This window comes from Strix uralensis, chromosome 8 (assembly GCF_047716275.1).
Source record: "Strix uralensis isolate ZFMK-TIS-50842 chromosome 8, bStrUra1, whole genome shotgun sequence".
In the NCBI taxonomy this organism is placed as follows: Eukaryota; Metazoa; Chordata; class Aves; order Strigiformes; family Strigidae; genus Strix; species Strix uralensis.
Window position 1 is genome coordinate 17,962,667 of NC_133979.1, and position 24,139 is coordinate 17,986,805.

The 24,139-nt window shown below is 40.6% G+C and overlaps 1 protein-coding gene across 1 annotated transcript; it reads right to left on the reverse strand.

Annotated features, from left to right (window-relative positions):
* Positions 1-38: 38 nt before the first annotated feature.
* GTF2B (general transcription factor IIB) lies at positions 39-23,737 on the reverse strand. Its single transcript, XM_074876445.1, has 7 exons — positions 23,678-23,737; positions 21,032-21,138; positions 10,814-10,947; positions 3,288-3,434; positions 3,022-3,151; positions 2,125-2,406; positions 39-544 (listed from the first exon to the last, which is right to left on the reverse strand). Exons 1-7 carry the CDS (start codon positions 23,692-23,694, stop codon positions 411-413), a joined length of 951 nt encoding a protein of 316 aa, XP_074732546.1. The 5' UTR covers positions 23,695-23,737; the 3' UTR covers positions 39-410.
* Between the last annotated feature and the right edge of the window lie 402 nt (positions 23,738-24,139).

Genomic DNA, 24,139 nt, shown 5'->3' on the forward strand with positions numbered 1-24,139 from the left:
TGCATGTCAAGTTGCAGTCATAGCCACAAGATGGTAAGTGTTTTTGGAAAACAGTTTATTTGGGAATTACATAATATTTTAAATTTTCCAAAATACATCTTACTAGATCCCTACAAAAGAAATCTAAATAAGTACAACAATATGAAATTAGGTTTGTTGCAAGAGTCATTAAATATTTACTTCCACTAATATATACATACAAAATGCCACACAATGAGCTTGTTTACCCTTGGAATGTGTGCTGTGTTCCAGCAGTTACGCTCCATCTCCATATCCTCCAGTTCCACAACATGAAGACTCAATATTAACACTTTGTACATCCTTTATTATAGGCAAAAATCAAAAGTTTGTTGCTGTTGGGTTGGGTTTTTTTTTTTTTTAAGAGAAATTAAAAGTAACCCTCTGCAATTTCACAGCTGTGGTAGTTTGTCTACTGGTGTATCAAACTTGAAGTCTGCTGGGAAGAGATCTGGAGCTCGAGGATAGATCAGCCTGTATGATTGTCTAATCGTAACATCAGCCACACCAGCAATATCACCAATTTCTAAGACAAAATGCAGATAAGTGATTAGTTTTTACTTTTGCCATTTGCATTGAAGAAACCAGCAAGCATAATTTATCAGGTAGTGCTATAAACTTCGCTTAATTCATAACTCTCCCAAAAGCATGGTAAAAGTGGTTTTAACCATGGTGACTAATATTTTGCATACATAAGTCTGTCTTCTCACATGCCATCAATCTTGAAATAATATCAGTTTCAAATTGGCAGAGGGCCAAGAGCACAAAAGTCATTAGAAACATCTACTGCAAACTCTACATGTGCCCAGCAATATTCTAATAAATCATCATCAACATCAGGATCTTCATTTTTATGCTTTAATTAAATATAAGCAAAAACAGCAAACTCAGGCATAGACAAAAAGCAATACCTTCAGCTAAACATGAAATACATTCACCTTAAAATGCACAGAGAAAATAGCCAGATGCACAGAGCACTGTTTAACAAGCAAAGGAAACACTTGTTTGAGATGCGCAGAAACTTAAAATTTATGGAATTTAAACCCTGAACTGCATGAAAGCCTTCAGCATTGTCTGAGGGCACTGAAGGAGTATGGAGTCATGTCTGTATCCATGGCAGGCAGCTGTATTTTGTTTTAACAATCACTCTTAAGAGACATAATCCAATAGCTCAAGGCAAGCAAGGATGAAGGCACCGTACTGCTTGGGCTCTAGATCACTCACATGCCCAGGAAACTGCCAACATGATGAAAGCTCCAGGGACAGAATAAGCAGTGATTAATGTAGAACAGAGCACTGCCACCTGACAAATAACGGTTATTCTTTACCTAAGAGCAGCTCACCACTAAGAAATTGTTAGACTTTTAGTATTTCTGATCTGGACTAGACACATCAAGAGAGCTTCCACAGCCAGCTCCCAGCACTCAGATCCTTTTGTCACACCAAGTGCTAACCACCCCAGCCTTAGCTCCCTTCCTTCCCCAGGCACTATCCCCACATAGGCCTGACTCTCTTGAGCCCCAGAGCCTGCTCCATGCTGCTCTGAAGCTCAAGAACAGCCCTGAACTCTTTGCTGGCTTCTTAAGGGCTACCCTGCCAGAAGAGAGTAATGCCAAAGGTGATCTGTGGCCAAGCCTGCTGTCCCACCGCTTTCAATCTTTATCACAGGCTCACAAGCAGTCAAGGAATGTGTTCTAACTTAGGTGAACACTAGAACGATTAAAGACTCTGTGATCTAAAGCTGTAACGCTACCTGCAACTGGCCCAAGTTTGCATTTGGAGTATTTTAGAGTAGCAGAACACACAAATGCAAATACTAGCATGGATAAAGTTAAAATTATGCTCATTTGAATGCGCTAGTCTATTGCATTCAAGAATCCAACTCCTAGTGCCAGAAGGAAGTAAACACAGTTTACACTGAGCACAGTCAGTTACTCAGTTTTCATTTTGGAGAGTGGAGATCCTGGTTTGGTCCTTGCCATATGCAATTAGAATGGCAGCTTACCACTACTCGCACAGACCTCATCCAAGTTTTACAATAACACTGAATTCTCTTTCAAGCAGCAAAAGATGGAGGAAAAAAGAAAAGAAAGAATGAAGTTTTACCTTTTTGTGTCCTTTTCTCAGCAGAAGCTTGTGATGCCATGTAAATAGCTGCAGCTGCTACAGAGATAGGGCTTCTCCCAGGAACCAAATCTAACTCCACAGCTTTACGGGCAATATGTGTTGCTGCCATCTGTACTTGTTTGGGAAGACCCAGATTAGAACAGAATCTTGACATGAAGTCTCCAGTTGTAATCAGATCAACACTGGTTTCAAGTGCTTTCAAAATAAGTTTAAAACACCGGCCTATTTCCTTCTTTGAAATCCTGGACACTGCACATATTTCTAAACAAAGAGTAAAAATTAAAACTTCAGGCTTGACAGCATTTGCTCCCCCAAAATAATCAAATTTGATTCTCAAAATATTAAGACCCATAAAGAAGGCTAATGTCATGAAGGCCACCATCACTGAATAAGCTTTGCACATTTGTGAAACTTCCAAATCGCTTCAGTCAGCGCACATTTTTTATAAGGAGATAATTAATACAGCTTGCTTAGTAAAGGAAATTTGGTACTCAATGCCAAAAAAAGTTGTACCCGTGTCAGGGAAAAGTTGCACATATTTACTGCAGAACTGTTGGTTCAAATTCAGTTACAACAGTCTTCATCATCCTCTGATCAAAGCACTACCTTCTAAGTTTCACCAACACTCAGAATGAGTTTCAAATGCTAAATTCTTTTCAGTGGATTATGACAAAAAAATCCCATGCCTGAAAGCCTACTCACTTCAGGAATATAACAAATTTCCAGATTCCCTCCTATCCTCCCCCTGAAATGTGAGCTGTAGCTGAGAACAACCGATCCAGCAAAGTCCAGGGATGACAAAGCCAACCTCCTACAGTGACAGTAACTAGACCTTTACTTCATAGCAAAACTGAATCTGTATCACTGAAAACTTACCTTTAAATGTTCTTGGAACACCCTCTTGCCTACAGGCTATGTAGAGACAAGCAGAAGCAATAGCATCATTACTCCTTCCCTTCAGGCTCTTTTGCTCGTACACTTGCTTGAATAAATTATTTGTTCGATCCTTCAAAGCAAGAAGACTAAATTTAATTAACTCTAGGCCATTTAATTAGCAGCAATATCAAAAATTCATGTGCTCATTATATTATGCTAACTAAGTCAATGCCAGAACAATTTAAGGAAGGGAGACATGAACTTACAACTATATTTCTAGGGAGGTTGATTCTGTCTGCCATGTTCGTAATTTCTTTAAAAGCATTCATCATTGCACGATCAGAGCTGCTCATAGTTCTGCGATTTTGGTACTTTGAATTCCCAAATTCATCAAAACTTGCTGCACCTGTGCCCTGAAAAGAAAAATTTTTATTGTCAATAAAACACAAACAAGTTTCTCCTCATTTCAAAAGCAAACATCTTTCAGCTTTATACATCTTAATTCAAGGCGTTCAGTTCAAACAGTTGTACAAATAAACATCACTGAAGTAAATCATACAATCGAGCGCTGTTCCAAACATCGGGTTCTATACTTTGCACAAGTCTCAAATCGTGATCTGATTTCCAAGGACCACAGATTACGCAGAGATTTTTCTTTCTAATGTAACAGTAGTTTAAAGAATAAAATTAATAACATGTAGCCAATGTGTGCATCTCAGTGCTCCTGTCACCAATGCGGAGGTCCAAGATTAGATTTTATGAAACCCATATGTCATCTGGGCTACATCTGCACTGTGGCAGACTGGCGAGTCAGAAAAACAAAATTTTATGGCCAACTGGAGACCAGTTGTTACACTGATAACTCAAATATGAAAATGAAGGCATCAAAGAGAACATCCAAACCAATGACCTATTCAAAACCAATTTGATACTGTGCCTGCTAGCAGGTGCAAGCCTTAATTGTGGCAAAATGTAAATATCCATATATTCTGTCTTCACAGGAAAACCACAGACCTCCTAAAAGAAAAGCCTGAGGTATTAGAAGAAGAGCCACTAACTCAACCTGGCAACTTCAAAACAAGCTTCTAACGTGCATTTTTTTTGTACCTTACAACTGATAGTGCAAATTGCATACTTCTATTACATATGCAATCAATTTTGCCCAGCTAAGAGGGCCTAAAATGTTTTGGGTCTTCAATTAGCCATCAGTCTGAAACATGTCTTTAACAAATAATGCCACGTCAGATTAGTAATAGCTGATGACAACAACATGGCCTGTAAGTTCAGAAGAGCAATGTCTGTAATTTATATCGTCTACTTATGTGTTTGCTGTCACAGTGTGTGGGGCCATGAGTTCTTTCAAGCAGCAAACGCTTCTTCACAACAATTCCACATCATGAGTAGAAACCTGGATTCCCTGAATCAGCAAGCCCTTAATCCTTGCTGGCACCTTCAAACAATTTAGCAGGGCAGGTGCATCCAACTTCCATTGCAGACAGATTTGGTCATTTAAACAAACTGATACTGTGGCTGCTGCAGACACAGACTACTATTTTGCCAAAAACATTAAGCATAAAGCAGATCTTGATCTATGACTGACTGCTAATCTGGCTATTCACATCCAGCACTTGCACATAGAGTTCTCAAATTGAGGACTCAGCAATGTATCAGGATGCCCATGTGGTACAAAGTGGGGACAGGACACAGCAAACAAAGGGCAGACCATATCCTGGCACCACCTTATTCCTCTGAGCTGCCCAGGAGGAGTCAGAGCTTGTTTCCTCTTTCCCAATATATGTTCTTGGCAATTCCCCTTCTATTTCTAATTCTATAATCTCTCCCAGGTGCACATCTGCATTTAATACATGTTCTCTGGCTGACACTAATAGCACTCACTCTTGACCATTCACTTACACTGTTTCACTTCCCTACACCCAAGGACTCCAGTTACACCCCATTTCCAACAAGCTCAGTGGATACCTCTAGTGTTGAGACCTGTATCTGTGGAGCACACACACTTTCGATACTGCTGCGGAGAGCGAGGAATCCAGCATAGAACCCTCTCCTGCAAGCTTATCTAGCCCCTTGAATAGGCTTTATGACAGATGCTAGATTGCAAGATCATTCTTGGTTTTTTTTTCTACTCCTTCAAAAATCCTTTCAGATTAAAGAACCACCCAGAAATGATCTTGACAGCAACATAGTGCAGGGCTGCTCCAAAGACAATCCTGCTTCCTTGACTAGATGAATACCTCCAACTGTCCAAAGGTTCCCAATAAGGTTTAAAGGTAAGCAAAGAGCAAGAATCAAGTACATAAAACTTCAGGCCACAAAGAGCACTACAAACATATCTGCAACATTAGTCCTTCCTTTCAGAAATTATGCCAGAACAACTTCCCTTGGCCCAAAATATACACAAGTCTCAGTCAAAAGGCTCCTTCCCAGCCATCACTCATACCCCTGTTCCTTGCAACACATTACAACATTCATGGGCATCATGGCCTCCTAGACTAACACTATGCACAAACACTTACAGCAACTGCATGTGCTCAGAACCTTGTAGATGCCAGAAGAGTGACCACAGACAAAGGCCTATCAACCGTGACAGCAAGTCCCTGGTCCTTGTCTTCTCAGGCTTCATGCCAGATAGTCCTTCACCAGGAAACTCTGCTCTGTCCTGTGGCCATCAAGCATTCCCCTTCACCACAGGGATTTTCCCTGTTCCACTATACAGCACCTAAAAGATTTTTTTTTTAATGGTTCTCCTTAACCTCTCATTTTTTTACTTTCTTGCCAGTACTTATGGTTACCTTTTCCTTTGAACATTTGCTTATGTATATTGAAACTACCAATGCAGCTATAGGCAAGTACTCCATCAATATGAGCACTCGAACAGCTCATGGGTCATGTGGTCAGTTCATCACACATTGTCTCTGCTGTTCCTTCCTCCTCAGGGGGAGGACTCCTCACACTCTTCCCTTGCTCCATTATGGGGCCCCTCCCATGGGAGACCATCCTCCACCAACTTCTCCAACATGAGTCCTTCCTGTGGGCTGCAGTTCTTCAGGAACTGCTCCAGCATGGGTCCCCCACGAGGTCACAAGTCCTGCCAGCAAACCTGCTCCAGCATGGGCTCCTCTCTCCACGGGGCCACAGGTCCTGCCAGGAGCCTGCCCCAGCACGGGCTTCCCACAGGGTCACAACCTCCTTCGGGTGCATCCACCTGCTCCAGCATGGGCTCCTCCCCGGGCTGCAGGTGGAGAACTGCTCCTCCATGAACCTCCATGGGTTCAGGGCACAGCTGCCTCACCATGGGCTGCAGGGGAATCTCTGCTCTGGCACCTGAAGCACCTCCTCCCTCTGCTTCTGCACTGACCTTGGGGTCTGCAGAGTTGTTCCTCTCACATATTCCCACTCCTCCCTCTGGCTGCAATTACTGTTGCACAGTTGGCTTTTTTTATCTTCTTAAATATGTTATCCCAGAGGCACTACCACTGTCAGTGATGGTCTTGGCCTCGGCCAGCAGCAGATCCATCTTGGAGCCGGCTGGCATGGGCTCTGTCAGACATAGGGGAAGCTTCTAGCAGCTTCTCACAGAAGCCACCCATCACCCCCCCTGCTACCAAAACCTTGCTACGCAAACCCAATACAAGCTCATAACTATAAAAGGGTTGGAAAATACTCTTCCATTTCAACCGCTTAAACCACAGCAATTCTCCCTGCATTTGCTATTTAAATGCACCATCTACTTTCCTTCTGGAGCCTTCAATTGACGGACAATGCTTTACTGCTTCTGCCCTTGACAACCATGTTAGGAGTTCCTTTCCCCCTTCATGGAAAAAACAGAAGTCATACAGTTTTAACCGAAATCAAATAGATTTTAAGAATTGCGTGTTTTACTGTTGTAGCCTTTATGAGACATCTACTCGTATCTTTACCACCCCAGCAAGAAAGTACCTGTCAAAGTCAGGAGTTCTACCTGTTTAGCTTTCAAACAGAGCAGAAAACTCAAGGATACAATCCTGTAAACAGTCTCAAAGATAACTAGAGTGAGAAAACAGTCCAGTAAACACTGGTAATCTCTGAAAGGGCTCAGTGGAGGTTAGGTTTACAGTGCTGGCAGACAACAACTTTGTACCCCAGTATAGCCCCTTTAATAGCAGGAAGTAAAAGTATCACCAACATCATTTGCATCATTGACTTGAGGTTATCCACAGTACCAAGCAATGCCCCCAAATCCAGCAGTCTGCTTGCTCACTATAACTAGCTCACTATAGTCTGATGGATCCTTTCTTCTTTTTCAATCATCAGCCCTTGGTATCTAGACACTGCTTATCAATATAGTACTTCTGGATGCAGGCCAGGCAGTCTGACAAGAGCCAGCTTCCTTTCAGAGGCATCTGATCAAAGGATAGGAATTCTATACTAAAAGACTGCATTATTTTCTTGTTTGACCAACTTAAATTCTCTTGAAGTTGCAGTCACTACAAAAAGGAATAGATTAACTACAAAGGGTGACAGAAGACAACTTTTCCACAAGACAGGTAGCAAAACTTAAGTTTTCTTTTAGATTCACAGACAAGAGTTCATTATATGAAGGCAGATCTAGAAGCTGCTTGTTTAGTTATTTTTCTTGAATTTTACATGAGAATTTTAGAAATAACTATAATATTCTGGTAATGAAGTCACAACTAATGCCAGACTTCTCACATCTCCAATTGATCTGCATTGTCATCAGATCAACTCCAGCACACAGTATTTACTTTCAGAGAGATATAGTTGTGCCAGTATCCTAAAGATCTGCCTGAAGAATGCAAACCACTTCCACCGCAGCCAGCTATGCTATTCATTCTCCTCTGCACAGACAAATTAATCTTTCTTCCAAAGCAGGCTGTTGCTGCCTCAGACAGATGGGTCCCTTAAGTACTAAAACCAATTAGGAACTAATCCCTTTGCATGGGCAAAGCGGCCTCTTTTTTGCTGCTAGCAGATACAGATGACATACCCCCCAGCAGAAAGGAGTCCCAAAGCAGCACCTCCTGGTTTCAAAAAGGAAAGAGTGACAAACAATTCTGTGAAACAGAACTGGCCCCCTTCCTTTACCATTTCAAGGCAACAGCAAGTCACCAGAACTTTATTGTTGTAACTGACAAGTGGGTCAGACTCCATTTCCACCTACATTCCCCAGGAGTTCACAATAAATCTCTAATATGATGCGCCATGACAATTAGCAATGTCCTTCTCTTTTGGATTTTCCATGACACAGGTTGTCATTCGGACTTTTGGGGGGGGGGGGGGGGGGGGGGGGGGGCAGGGGGGGATGGAGGTGGTGGTGTGGTGTGTTTGTTTTAAAGATTCTATTATCTGCAGCTCTACCTCAAGCAGAAAGGAATACCTCTCTGTTCTCTGTCCCACGCAAAAGGCTAAAGCAACCTCTGGCACACAAATCTGGGGTCCACTTCAGGCCATTCTAAAAATTGTTGTTAACTGAGATAACACTACCTTACCCTGCTTCATTCTCTGGAATTCATGAAGGCCACTCTGCACTCTGTTGGATACTACTTATCTTCATGACTACACCAATTTCATCCTTGTTCAACCAGTGTGCATATCTAGGTGAATCCTCATCTCAGCCTACTGCTGGCAGGGACTTCAGAAGACTGCTTGAGAAATGTACTAAATCCTTGGTTTAGTTATTCTTGCTGCAAAATTCATGCCTTTTCTGCACCAATAGGAAATTTCTTCAGCATCTTCTGGTATAAGCCATTCTCTTCCTTTCAAATGACTTGAGGAAAAATGCAGCTCCTGATACAGAGTTCACATCAATGAGCTGACATCCCAGAGCCCCTGCTCACGGGCAAGACAAACAGAGGAACTCTTGTACAGAACACATCCTGGTTTGTCAAAGAGATTCCCTACTTCCTGTAGAAAATAATGTATCTCTTTTGTGATTCCTCCCCATGCAAATAAAACATCCACAGTAGCCCCCTCTACACTCTCCAATATGATCCTGGCGGTTCCAGTACTTGGACATTTTTACTCAGAGTTCTCAGGTTAAATCATGCCACACTGACATTCCTGCATCTTGCCTTCACTGAACAGCACTCTTTGCTACAGCAAGTTTGGTCATGCCTATTCTAGGATGTGCTGGTTAACAGCAAAATTGTTTCATTAGATGAATGTCCATCTCTGAAAATTTTTAGTTTTCATTGAAAAACAAACCTTTCACAGATGTTTCTCTAAGTCTTTAATTCTCTCACTGAGGTTGCTACCCCTCTTATTCTAAATGAGGCTCAGAACCTCCAGAAAGAAGAGGGTTAACAGCAAAAGTCCCTGTTCACCTGGACACATATTCTACCTTCAGCTGAAATACCTTTTGCCTTTTCCAACATGCAGGTTCTAGAAGAGCTCAGGGTCATCCTACCTACTGAATCAAACTGAGCTCCCAGAAACAAACCTTGTATGTACAGTCCCAAAAGGAGACAACAGTGTGAACCTGGAGCAAACAGTCCATTTCTCCATTTGTCTATAAAGGTTATTTCTGATCTTTATCACAGCCAACTAAATCAGCAACAGAAATCCAAGCCCTGAGAACTACAATCTTTCTGGATGTATACAGGTGAGATTAAAACTCCATTGCCTTCTACAGCACTGTTTCATGGAGCTACTTAGCAATGCCAACATTTTGATGGAGCAGTGTAGAAATTTGTTTGCCTGAATGAATTCCAAAAGCTACCATACAGCATCCGAAAAACTGGTGGGCAGCAGCACTTGGAGTTATCCAAAACACAAGCGTCTACTTGGACAATCCTTTGAACAGAAGGTTTCTTTTTCACCAATAGTGAAAGATTAGCTGTCCATATCAGTATTCACTAGTCAACTTCATCTCTTTGAACAATTCTTGGTATGGTGCACACTCCCCTATACACACCCATACATATTTAGGTATGTCGACTTGTTCATGCTAGCAACATTACTGGAAGAAAAACTTCAGAGAAATCCTGGTGTGCATGTACCACAACACACAAAGCAACAAAACATGTTTTAATAGTTATTTATCAGCAACTGGACCACCCTTCACGAAGCATCCAAGAAATCCACAAGAATCAGTTTAGATCTTGCAGTAAAAAAAAGGTAACACAAAGTACAACAATTAAAACTTACCTGGGTCACTACTTCATTAAAGGGAGTGCATTTATGCAATTAATCTTGCTTGCTCTCTCATGGGAAAAAGCAGAATATGGCTGTACCACTAAATTTCAACTCAGATATGCATTCAATACTTTCTTCCGGAGCATTCACACCATGAAAGAATTCTACATTTAGTGCTTTAACATTAACTGGAAAAACATGTACAACATGCATGTAGATCTCCAAGTCTCCAATACGAATCCGATATAGATTTCCTTACAATAACTGACAGTTCAAGTTGGGCAGTACTAGCTATTGAGACCTCAAAACTAAGTATCTGTTATTGCAGAATCATCTCAAATACGCATGCTAAATCAAAGTGTTTCTTTAAAGACTGCAACATCAGCTTTTCTATTTATAGCAGCATACCAAAGAGTGGCAAGTAACCCCACAGCACTACAAACTCTACTTTTGTTGAAGGTCAGCCCTTTCCTGCTACCCCAGGAAAAAGCCACATTTTACACATCATTGAAATGTAAGAGTTCAGTTTAGACAAAATCTCTTTGTAAATACTCTCTGCATAGTTTCCCTACAGACATACAAACATGTACTTGACATAAAAACACTCAAACTTAGTAAAATTTAGCATTTTAAGTGTTACCTTGCCAATCATTGTACTCAAGTCGCCATCACTCAACAAAGGATTCTGGGTATCCCCAACTCGAGATGGATCTTTTGTAGCTTTGTCATTGCTGAAAGTTCTCCACTCTGACCCTACGTCTATGACCCGGTCACCTGAGTTCACAGAAAGCAACAGTCTGCATTAATGTAACGTTTTGATATTTTCATGAAACAGCAAGTTACACATCTAAGGATTATAAAGCGGCAGTCTGTTGGCATTCCCAAACAGAACAGTAACTTGCAAGACAATGTATCAAATGTTTAGGATTCACAAGTTAACTTGAAGGCAATTGAAAAAAATGCAACTAGAGAAATACATCCAGAACACAGAGTTACAATTATCCTTAAAGAGTATCATGGGATCTTCAATGTTCAAAAGGAATCAAGACCTTGATTTCAAGCTGGAGGTCGCGGTTGTCTACAGCTGTTCTCATCGCTTAGACAAATTAGTAAATTATTGTAACTTAGAAAGTTCTCTCACATTTGCCATGTGTTCAAAGTGCACATGTGAATTATCTATCATACACAATCTCATTAAGGTGTAGTAAATCACTTCTATGCATGAGCTCCAATCCTTGGTACTCTGAAATATGTCACCCACCAACCCACCATGACATTTTGCAGCTCAATTCTTGTTCTTGAAGGGACATCTGACCCTCAACTCCATTTATGATGCTTGACAGTATCAACACACAATACATATACACACAACTATTTCTTCTTAAACTCTACCTACCTTGTTATATCTGGAAGAGTTTAAATACAGATTCAGAGAAAGCAGAAAAAGCACTAAACCCACATTCTCTGAATCAAACAACTTTCCTTGTAGTCCTCTATTCATCTCATGTTCATCTAAACCTCTTCTACAGCAACTTTTCAGATTGAGAAATAACTCTAACCAACATTCTGATGCAGGCAAACGCCCTACAGTAATCACAACGGTACAATCTTAGGGGGGAAAAACCCACAACAAACAAAAAAACCCCAAATACACCCCCCCCCTGCTGTCAGCAGTACAGTTCATTCTATTCACAGGTCTGGTAAAAGCTGCATCTGAAAGGTGTCTCCAGAGTAATACTATTTTTAAGAATACACATACAGAAGAGTACAAAAAGAACACTTTTCTTAGTGTTTTGCAGCAAAGCAGATTACAGCTCTGTAAGATATCAGAAGAAACTTCAATATAATTGTCACCCTGTTTTGTTGAACCTGAGGAAAAATTCACTACCTTTATCAGTGTTTAAGTGTGTTGTGAAAGAAATGTCTGCAAAACATAAGTAGCATTGGCTGCAAGAAAAATTTCCGGTATGGAAGCCTTAGTATGAAACCACAGAGGCTGGTTTAACCCAGTGAAAACATAAGCAGACAAACAAAAAGCACTCCACGAACAATGGTAATACAAGATACGAAACTGGAGAAAATACAGGAGCAATGGACTGAGTGGTGCAACTGCACAATTACTTGGGGCAGTGTGGGGAGGAAGATGTATTCTGAATGAGGGATTTTTAATATTATCCAAGGAATATACTCGAACTTGAAAGCTGTGAACGAACCATAAGAAATGACCACAACCAACAAGAATAAATTCAGGTTAGAGGTGTTCTCATCAATATTTGCCAGACATGCTCACAGCTGTGCTCCACCTTTATTTACTGCTCTAATGAAAACCAAGAGGGGGAGAAAGAAAAAAAAAAAATCATCGAAACCAAGAAGGCTAAGTATATAGCAGAGTAAAAGAAGGCACAAATCTATTCTTTCTGCTACAAAGGTCTCCCCTTCTTGCAAGCTTAAATTAGCAGACAGAGTGCTCCTCTAGCTCCTGGACTCTCTGTAAATACTTGATTCAGTAATGCTCCTTCTATGGCCTAGCAGTAACTTTAAGACAACCCCCCAATACTGTTTACAGCATCTAAAAAAAGCAAAATGTACTTAAAATTCTGGCATGGTATAAATAGAACACTGAGTACAGGGCAATGATGTAATATTTTTTCCACACAAGTGGGAATGACCTAAATGACTCACTCAGGGATCTGCCTCTTGTGAGTTATGAACCATTCCTGCTCTAACAAAAAAGTGTTATATCACTGCCTGCTTTGGCAAACGTCTTACAAACAGAGGATTGAGACTACTATTTCAGAGTGAGAAAAGATTAAGTAGAACAAATCACTGAATATAAAGTATTTGTGCAATTAAGACGCAGTATGCAAGCATTTTTACTTTGCCAAGAGATCTGCTATTGCAGAAAACAAGTTTTTCTGTATACTCTGTCTTAAAATACACACAGGTCCTAGCAAGTACAGTCCACCTTTCAAAAGGCTTCTATAGAAGTGTGACAAGCTAGAAATATTAACAAAAATGGAACAAATAGGCCAAGAGGTTTCCATAGATGGAAAATATATCCCATTCGACACATAAAAGTGGGGCATTTATTATTTTCAACTCTTTAAAACATAAAAACTACTCTGGAACTGTAATGTTAGTACAGATGCAAATAAGCCCCACCCTAAGTGATCAAAACAAAACCTTAAAATACCAAAGTCAGTCTTACAAAAAGCAGTGTATGGAATCAGTCTTGAAGACTGGTCCTGAGTTAACATTTCAAGTCCTAAACTGAATTTGCTGGGTCATACACTACTGATTTGCTTTCCTGAAGCACCTGGAAAATAAGGCTGACAGTCAAACACCAGAGTAAAAAAAAAGCTCCCAATAAGTGCCTTATAAAATTGTCTCTGCTTTCTCACATCATTATTATATTGGTTTTGGCAATGGTATCAAGCTGCGATGAATATGGGAGTGGCTGCATATTCCCTTCATTACTTCCTTTTGATGAAATCCTTTTGAACAAAAATAAGCTTCACTAGATATGGTTACATTAGACACTCCTTTATTTAATTTTCATCAAACAGACAAGTTCACCTCCTCAGCTTCCTCCTCTGAAGTACATACGAAAAATGCAGTTTACAGGACCAAATCTTTGTGGAACCCATCTCCAGACCGATATCCTGAAGCATCTTTCTGACCATACAAGTTTTTCTTCATTGCCCCATTTCATTTACCATTCTTCCAGTATTCAGTTACTCTTTAAAATACAGTCTAATAGACTAATACATAGGCTCTAGTGGAAATACACACTGCAAACTTCACTGACTCAGGTTACCTACCATCTGAAAAGCTCATTTAGTAAAATGCAGAACTGTTATTCAGAACGGAAAACCTCAAACCAAGGTTACTTTTCTTCACAACTGCCAAATGCAAAGAGCATGCGCTACGGAAATGCAAGAGTAAACTCGGGTCAGTATCAAAAACTTTGAACAGCTTTTAAAAGTTAGCTTAAAACATCTACACATCACCAATTATGTATGTTTACTCCTCCCCAAGAATAGAAAGTGATTTCTCAAAGGAAAATATTTTCATTCAATAAGACCTGAATTTGCACTTACATATTTATTTATAGAGAAATAATACCAGCTATTTTAATGTTGCACTCCAATTGCAATTAACTCATAATACATGTGTACTTTATACTCTTTTCACATTTTGTATTATCTGTTATATGAAGACAATATAGCTTCAAATTGAAGATGTTTAATCAAAACAAGAAATAGGATGAAATTCAAGCCTCAAGTAATGTTATCCAGTCTTGAAACAGTTCTGAGAAGGTACGTTCTTAAGTCTTTTTCAGAGGAGCTCTAACGTTAGCTGTACATTGCACGAAGTTCTCTGTATTGTTAACTAATATTTTAAATCTTAACATAAATATGGTAAAGTTTATTTGAAGTACCAAAATACCTATTGTTTCTACAGAATGTTTTTCTCACAGTTAAGGAATCTGCTGCCATCTAGTGAGCAAATATATTATACTTTTAACTAAAAGCATTTTACAACGCCAAATTCTTTAAAAAAATATATAGAATTACAATTAATTTCAGTCAACTCCTTATTAACCAGAGTAATGAGGTGCTGAGACAAACTACAATGAAAAAGCTAGGTAGTAGAACACAAGCTGAGGAGAATCATGGGGACATGTAACTGCACAAAGCCAGGTTGAACAGAGCCTTCTCTCTTCCAGGCTAACAGTCTTAGCTCTCAGCTTCTCCTCGTATGGAAGATGCTCCAGTCCCTAAATCACTTTTGCAGCCTTCTGCTGGGCTTGTTCCACCAAGTCTCTATCTTTCTGGTACCGAGGAGCCCAGAGTTAGACACATTACTCCAGGTATCTACTCCTCCACATTCTATTCATTACCTTATGCATTGCCCCATACAGTAGTACTCAACTTTATAGCTTCTAAAATATAAACTCAACTTTTTTTTCAGTTTTCAGCTTTAGAACTTCTATTTAAGACCAGATATATTAAATGTTATCAAAAAATAAACTCTTGGGGGGAAAAAAGAAAAAACAAAACACAATTTTACAGTTACAGCTTTTTCTACAAAATTTCCAGCCTTTGGTAAGATAGCAATATTATTTGCAAGAAGCTATCTTGTTTTCAATAAATTGTCAACACCACAAATGCATCACCAACAGCAACACGAGCCTATTCACAAGGCTCAGCTTAAACAACAGAACCAGAGCAGGCTTTGAGATGTTAACCAAATAAAAATGAACAAACAAAATCCACAGAAGACTTTGACTAGTTTCCAGACATCAACAGTATCATACCAGTACCAGCAGGCAACTATGGATTGAAACAGACAGTATAGCACTGCAGGCAAATGACTGTTACAAGAACAAAGGCTTAGCAGCTCCTGCATATCAAAATGATTACAAATATAAAAGTATTTCCAAGCTTCTTAAACCATCGGCTTGTAATAATTTTGGAGGAAACAAATGAGCAGAAATGTTAAACAATCTGGTGAACAAGTCTGGTTGAAGTTAGACCTCTCCAGGACTTGCGGTCTTTAAAAAACAAACAGCTCAAGTACTTGCGAAGGATGCTTCAAACAACAGAATCTCGATGAAAAATGTGTCTGATCTACACTACATCACAAAAATAAGAGGCTTTGGACTCTTCTTCCATCAGGAGTTCGGATCATTTCTAGCTCTTATTTGCCCTAAATCACTTTGCCAATCTGATAAGGAAGCAAGTAAAAAAAAAAATATTCCCTGAACAGGATGATTCAAAAATGTTAGTTATTCCACTAAATAAATTTAGTACTTCAACTAATGGAAGCATTCTTCATAGTGGCTCTCAAACACCTCTGGCTCCCAGCCTAGAACCCACTAACTAGAAAATCTCCTCCACCCTCCAAGAAATCTCATGTTAAGAGCAGTGCTTATTACAAAGCCTGACAAAAGATGTCAACTTTGACATCTAAAGTCTAAGTTTCCACTGTTACAAGCATTACTGCTGAAACAGCTAGAACCATCACCCTCGTCTTTAAAGCCGTGTGGTGGTTTAAACCTGGCCAACAGCCAAACACCACGCAGCTGCTCACTCACCCTCCTCCACCCCCAGGGAATGGGGGATATTGTTGGAGGGGTAAGGTTAAGGACACAGGCTGAGATAAAAACAATCTAATAATTGAAATTAAATAAAATTAAAATAATTATAATAATCATAGTAATAATAGAAAATATAAATGAGTAATGCACAATGATTGCTCACCACCCGCCAACCAATGCCCAGCCCATTCCCAGACAGCGATCCCAGAGAAGAGAGAATCCTGAAACCACAATCCCAGAAGCCAGAGCGAGCTTCCCAATCGACCCTTATCAATATATTGAGCATAATGTTATACGACATGGAATATTCCATTGGCCAATTTGGGTCTGTTGCTCTGGCTCTGCTCCCTCCCAGTTTCTTGTGTACCTGTGCACTAGCAGGACACACGTTTCTTAGCAACAACTAAAAACATCAGTGTATTATCAACATTCTTCTCATATCAAATCCTATACTAAATCCAAAACACAGCACTATTTTAGCTACTAAGAAGGAAGGAAGAAAAAAAAAAAAATAGTTTTATCCCAGCCAAAATCAGGACAAGCTGAAATGGGTTAGACTTACAACACAGACTATTTGAAATGCTGACTGAAAAAGGCTAGCAAATCACTTCATATTACAAACTCCCTGTGCAAATCAAGCATCAGTGAATGCTCATGCAAGCATCAACTATTCAGAATTTCTTTAATTATTAGCATCCTTTATAATTAGCTTTCCCGTGGATGCAAAGAGTTTTGTTTGCAAGGACTAACTCATCAGACACTTTCTAGTGCTCTGGACACCAAGCACAGAAGCAGTAATCAGATATAAGGTGCCAATACACATCCGTATCTAAAGATTTTTGCCTATTTAAGCAATACTTTAAATTGAGATTTCACATTTTAGTTTTAAATGTTGATAATACTCACAGAAAGAAGTAACCATAAACATACACCCAAATATGAAAAGATTTTTCAACATTTGAAGGTATAAAGATACTAGAATAGACATAACTGCATAACTGCCCTCTACTGGATCCAAGTCAGTACTTAAGCACCTTCTCCACTTACAGGATACTACCAACAGCTGGGAAAAAAAAAAGGTTTCTTTGGTTTTCAGAAAACAAGCATCTATGTACAGATGCAATCAATCTTATCCCTAATGACAGACATCCTGAGTAATGGACTGGCCAGCAGAGAGGCAATCATGAAACCCCTTCCTACATGTTTCTTGCATTGTAGAGAAAAAAATATCTGCGGTGTAGTTAAAACTTACCTGTTCTTCATAGATCAAAGCTGAATTTAAGATGCACTATTTAGATCTTAAACTGTTCAGAAGCATTACCCAACCGAATAGTCTGACAGAATTTTGTAACAGCCTTACTGCTGACCACAAGCTATTGAACATTTTTCAAAAAAATTCTTTAACTGAACACTCAGGTAGATGCAGAACATGGAATAAACATCTGAATATAGGTCATCATCTGATTCAAAGCTTTAACAAGTTGATACACGTCCAAGGATTCTCACTAACTGAAGACAGACCTCTGCTTTTTTATTTAAGGCTACCCAAAAGACTCCATACAAGAACATGTTCTTCTCTAAGCCATATCTGCCTACTGAAACAGACAGAGCTAACCAGTTAGAGAAAATCACTTACTAAATACTGAAAACAAACTTCTCACTGCTCCAACTCCTGCACACTAAGATAACATTTAATGAAACTATACAGGAGTTTAAGGAAAGTCTTTGATTAGAAAGGTATTCCTACCTGAGATGCTACACAGCTGTACATGCCACTAGACTCATTCTTATCCCCCTCTGAAATTCAGCTCACCACCTTGCTACATCAAGAAAATTCAGTGCTGTGTATTCCACTACGATTTTGCTTTCTTCAGCCCCTTCTGGCATATCAGCTGACTTCCAGCCTTTTTTACTGCCTAGAAGGTAGCAAGCAAAATATTTACCTGTCAAAAAAAAGGATTTACTAGCCTTGTGTTCTTGAACAAAATGCTTCTCCCTCCACCAAGTCTGTCTGAAGAATGAGATATAGTCAATGTTTTCAATGAACTCAGAACTAACTACTTCTCCAAACCCTAAAAACTCTGTTCATGAATCCTCAAGCCAGCACACAAACACTTACTGTACCACTTATCTTAGAATGATTTGAGAAAAATATGTATAATAAAACACAAGACTTATGACAGCAGATAAACTTGGACATAGGCTTGTAAAGTTTCAGATGCATGTCAATCCAGATTAGTATCAGAATTCCATGGATAATTTCAATTTAGGTCTCTGACTGCCTTTCATGCAAAAGGCAATTAGCAAGGAGGAAAAGTTAACAAGTTGGAAACAGTTATCATGAAAAGATGGAACACAAGCCAACCCAGGAAAGATAACAGTGAAAAGGCAGATCAGAGTGTTTAGTAGACTAAAGCTGTATTTTGAAGCAATAATAGAAGTCACCAGCTTCAGTCATACTGACATCAGAAGATTTAAATTGTTTCAATACTGCACAGCAAAACAGCACAGTTTACTTGAAACAAGTGAAAAATACTGTGCAAAGAGAAAGCAGCATACTGGATTTAACTTCAAATTTCAATCTTATTGAGACACTATTGGTTCAGAAGAGACCAGAGAGTAAATCTCTAAAGCAAGAATATATTGTAACTAGGTAACAGAAAGTACATGAAGTGAGATTTCTGATAAACTCCCAGATTAGGGAGTGTATTCTTAAAAATGACACATACCAAACAAAACCTTTCCCTCTTCTTCTAAAGCCATAATTATCTTAAAAAGTTATGAACTGATCAAGGTGGGCTTTTCTAAACTTTGGTTCAACTTCTACGGCAGCCACACAAAGAGCTGAACATAGACAAAACTATTTTTAAGCAATAACTTATAAGCCTGTTGCCATTATTTCAGTAGAAAATATTGCTGTGGACATTTGAATTTTTAATCAGCAAATTTATTACGATTCGTTTATCTTTATCAGAATTTATGCAATTTAAACCGGCCCTTCTTTTAACAAAGCAAGTAACAATCCTCCCCCCAGCCTTTTAAATGGTTTAATAGTCTTAAAGGAAACAGGTACTCAAATTTCAATATTTTAACATTTCTTTTAATAAGCTTTGTGGAAGTTTGCTGTTTGTAGAAACAAAAGACACGTATTTTAGTCACCTGGCTAAATGAGTACTACTTTTGCTGTAACTTATTAAACCATTTGCTTTATTCTAACAGCAGTACAAAAATTTTTAATTCAGCGCAAGACAAGAGCCAAAACAAAATCACCACAGTCTAGAAGAGAGGGATATAAAACCATCTGAAATATTTAACATCACAGAATGAATCACTTGAACATGCACCCTCAAAACAGAGGATTTTCTTTTGGTCATGGCATGTTGTCACAGTTTAACCCCAGCCAGCAACTAAGCACCATGCAGCCGCTTGCTCACTCCTCCCCCTCTCCCAGTGGGATGGGGAAAAGAATCAGCACAAAAAAGGTGAAACTCACAGGTTGAGATAAGAACAGTTTAATAACAGAAATGAAATAAAATGGTAACAATAATAATAGTAATGAAAATGAATATAACAAAAAGATAGAGAGAAATAAAACCCAAGAAAAGACAAGCGATGCACAATGCAATTGCTCGCCACCCGCTGACCGATGCCCGAGCAGCGATCCGCCCCTCCCAGCCAACTCCCCCCAGTTCATATACTGAGCATGGTGCCCTATGGTATGGAATAACCCTTTGGCTAGTTCAGGTCAGCTGTCCTGGCCGTGCTCCCTCCCAGCTTCTTGTGCACCTGCTTGCTGGCAGAGCATGGGAAACTGAAAAATCCTTAACTTGGGATAAGTGCTACTTAGCAACAACTAAAACATCAGTGTGTTATCAACATTGTTCTCACACTAAATCCAAACCACAGCACTGTACCAGCTACTAGGAAGAAAACCAGGACATATGTCTACAAAAACTTAACAGAAATGAGAAACAGAAATTAAAGAATGATCATAACACAAGCATAAAAATCTTCCCATGTAAAAAGAATAAAGACAGTAAGATGCACAATAAGATGCTCATCCTAGAGAAGATACACAAAAATGAATAAGGAGCATGTTCTATGACAACATGTTTCTCTCTTCCTCTCTCTCATTTCAACAAAGACAATGCCTAAAAGGCCTTTCATACTAAGTATTCCATTATACTTAAAAATAAAGTTTAGCCTGTGGAAGTTGCTGCCACATGAACAGAGTAAAAGAGCTCAGCAAAATTCCAGAGGAAAAACTGGGTATTTACTTTGGATAGTATTAAAAGCCTTAGGACAAGTAATTAATAAAAACAGGTGCTGGCAAGGATACAAAGAGAAATCCTTCAGGACAGAAGATAACCTCTAATGGGAAACTTGAGATTTTTTTTTTTGTTAGCAAGTTACTTGACAAAGAGCTTTTATTACATTTCTTACACTTTCCCAACTGAAACAAGAGTCATGATTAAAGACAGAACACTGGACTAGACAGCACAATATTCTAATTCAATATTAGACCATATTTTGAATTTTCAATCTTTAAAGAGCGTTTGATTCTTTTAATAATGTAAGAAGTTACCAGAAGACAGACTATTCAAAACCTTTTAGCCAACAGAAAAGAAAACATTTAGGCATCAAATCAAAACCTTTTAATACTTGAATTATTATACACCAGTTTTGTGGGAAAACAAATCTACATATAGAGTTTAAGTTATATGGTAATTCATAAAAATATGGATAGTTACTTACCTACTACTAGCCCACACTCAGAACAAATCATATCACCAGCTCTGTAATCCTCTACTAAAATGGAATCTGGATGATTTGGGCAAGTCACTCTTGGAAGTACATCCAAACTAAGGAGAAAAGTTACAAGTATTAATTACTTTAAATCAAACAGGCTGCATATCCAAAAGTTCCTTGCTGAAAAGAACACTTTAATAATACAGAATTTACAGTGATTTGAGTGATAGAATATTAACCTCGAGTTCACCTTTTATTTAAATGCTGTGACAATCAAGACTTCAGTTCACCTTAAATGCCAAATTTTTTGTGATGTATCTTGTACCGAAACCACTTCAAATTAAAACATTAAAAAAAAAAATCTAAATAACAGACTTAAGTGTAGTCTAAGTCGCAGCCTATCAGTAAATGAAGTTCCCCGGGAAGTTAGTGGCAATTACTTCATTCCAAATAAGCATTTTTTTCTCACTCATTCTAATCAGATCAATATTATTTACCAGATCCTTAATTCACAAATGAGTGCATACACACGTTTCTAGAAAACAGCTGATTCTACCACTGTTTTATTATTTTCATGTATTCAAAGAAAAAGTCCCATTTTAAATTAAGCAACTAATTAATTGTGAGATCCTAACAAAAAACAATCAGCTCATGAAGGAGATTATGTGACAACTGCTTCTGATAACAGGGATCTATCTCTTTCACACCCATGCACCTCTTCAAGGGCTACAGCAGATATAAAAAACTTCCTATAAAGCACTAGCACTATTTAATACAACTGCTTTTAGTTACTGACTAGAGTAATAATCAATTGCTTCTAACCAAACGTCTTAAAAGTAAACACCTCATTCAAGCTACTAGTGACCGTTCAGTAACTGATCATTTCAGAAGTGGAGTAATAAAAATTTATAATTGGGGTCCATATATTCAACAAAGCCATTTGTTTTAGCTAAAAAGTAGATGGTACAGAAGTTGATCGCAAAAAAACTGTTACGAGTACTCACCAACCTCAATCCGATTGTGCCAAAAAATAACTTCTAATCCTTTCAATTGTAGAAAACATCCTATTAAAAGTTAAATTAATCCAAGTTTCACCCTTTCACACTAGTCCATTATTTCAGCCTAATCTATACATCCCATCTTAATTTTACTTTTTAGTTATTTCTGATGAGTCAAAAGAACAAAAAAAAAAACCAATCCCAAACATTTTAATCCAATGACTGCTCAGAAAAATATCTAAGACTTAAAGCCAAAATTGAAAATCAACATCTCTATTAATATTAAAGCCTCCAGAAAGAACATGTACACACAAGACTGTCAGATGTAAATTATGTTCAAAACACTACATAAAAGCTCTTTAAACTACTTTTCTTTTCACTATTCCCAGCCAGTAGTTTCATATGACAAGACAAAACTGTTGACAAAGCACGTACAGTCATCTGACATTTGGCATTACGCAAAAGGGTAGCAACACACTAAGCAAAAGGAAAAAAAATAAAATCCAGAAACCTGAAAGAATACTAGGTGTTTTGTTTCAGACTTTATCTTCACAAAACATTGTAAAAAATAAGCCTTCCTATCTCAATTTTAACTCATTTATCTAGACATATAGGCAGTACTCCTATGCTAAGCCAACTACACTGAAGGAAAATGCACGGCACGTGTGTAAGGGCCATCCCAGCAAATAGTTCCCGAGTTGCAACAAGACTACTAAGAAGCACTCCCCAGATTCTAGGACAGGTTTAGCAGGAGCACTAGAGTCACTCCACTGTCCGCTCCATGGGCCTGCCTTCATTCCCGACTTGAAAGAAAACCTCCACACGTCTCCAAGGAAAAAAAGACTAATTCAGAGCCCGAGACCCGTTTGGCCACTGCCTAGCGCCAGTTCGGATTTAGGGTGGGAACCTAAAAGCTTGTTTTCAGGCCCCGATAACCTGGAGCCCAGCCAGGGAGCCGCCACCTCGGCTGCGAGGCGGCGCTGAGCGGGAGCGGCGGCCGGCCCTACGCTGCCCGGCGCCGGGCTGAGCGGCACCGGGGGCTGCGCGCCCGGGCGGGACCCGCCCACGGGCCCGGGAAGAAAGCGCCCGGCACCCGCCCGACGGCCCTACGGCACCGCGACACCCCGCACCGAGCACGGCCCTCCCTCCGCCAGAGCCGCGCTCGGCGGCACCACGACAAAGCTCTGCCGAGGCGGGAGCTCGGCCCGACAGGAAAACGGAATCAAGTCACAAATCGCCACGAAATCCCCTAAAACGCTCACTTCCTCTCGGAGCGCCACCGATTAACAGCGACACGAAGAAGCGAGGCGGCGAGCTCAACCCCCCGCCGCTCCCGACCTCCAGCGGCCCCTCGGAGGCCGCTCGCCCGGGGGCCGCCCGGCCCGGCGCACACGGAGAAGCCTAGAGAGGCCCGGCCCCCCGCGGCCCTCCCCGGCCTCCTGCCACCCCGGGAGCCGCACACAGGCGGCCCTAAGACACGGGAAACCGGAGAGGGGCCGGCTGCGCCGGGGACACTGGCTCCTCCCCGGGTGGCAGCAGGGGCAACGCGGCCATTTTCCCTCCTGTGCCGCGGACAGGGAGCGATGGCGGAGCCCCTCCCGCATCCACCTCCTCCGCACGGGCCCCTCCGAGCGCCCAGGCCGGCCTCCCGTACCGGCTCGTGGACGCCATCTTGCCGCCCTCCTGCCGCAGCGCTCGTGGGAAGTCAGGCGGCGCCGCGACGCTCCGCTTATATAGCGGCAGCGGTGGGCGGGGCCCGCCGAGCGCTCGCTACGGGTCGCGGAGAGGGGACAAACAGAGGCGCAGCGGCAGGGCCTGCCCTTCCGCCACGGCCGCGCGTGTGTCCCGTTGCTCCCCCCCGTGCCGCGGGAGGCCGAGGGCCCGGCTTGCTTACGGGCAGGCCTCGGCCACCCGAGGGAGGGGTGAGCAAGGGGGGGGCAGCCTGTGGCCGGGGCCCCCTGGCACCGGGGTCTATTTAAGGACCAAAATCCCGCCCTAATAAATCGAAGGGTGCCGGTTACTCCGGGGCTGTGGCCTCGGAAAGCCCCTGGCACTTCAACCGCCAGCACCGTGGGAGGCTGGGCTGGGGCCGCCCCCCTCGGGCGAGCGCGGCCCG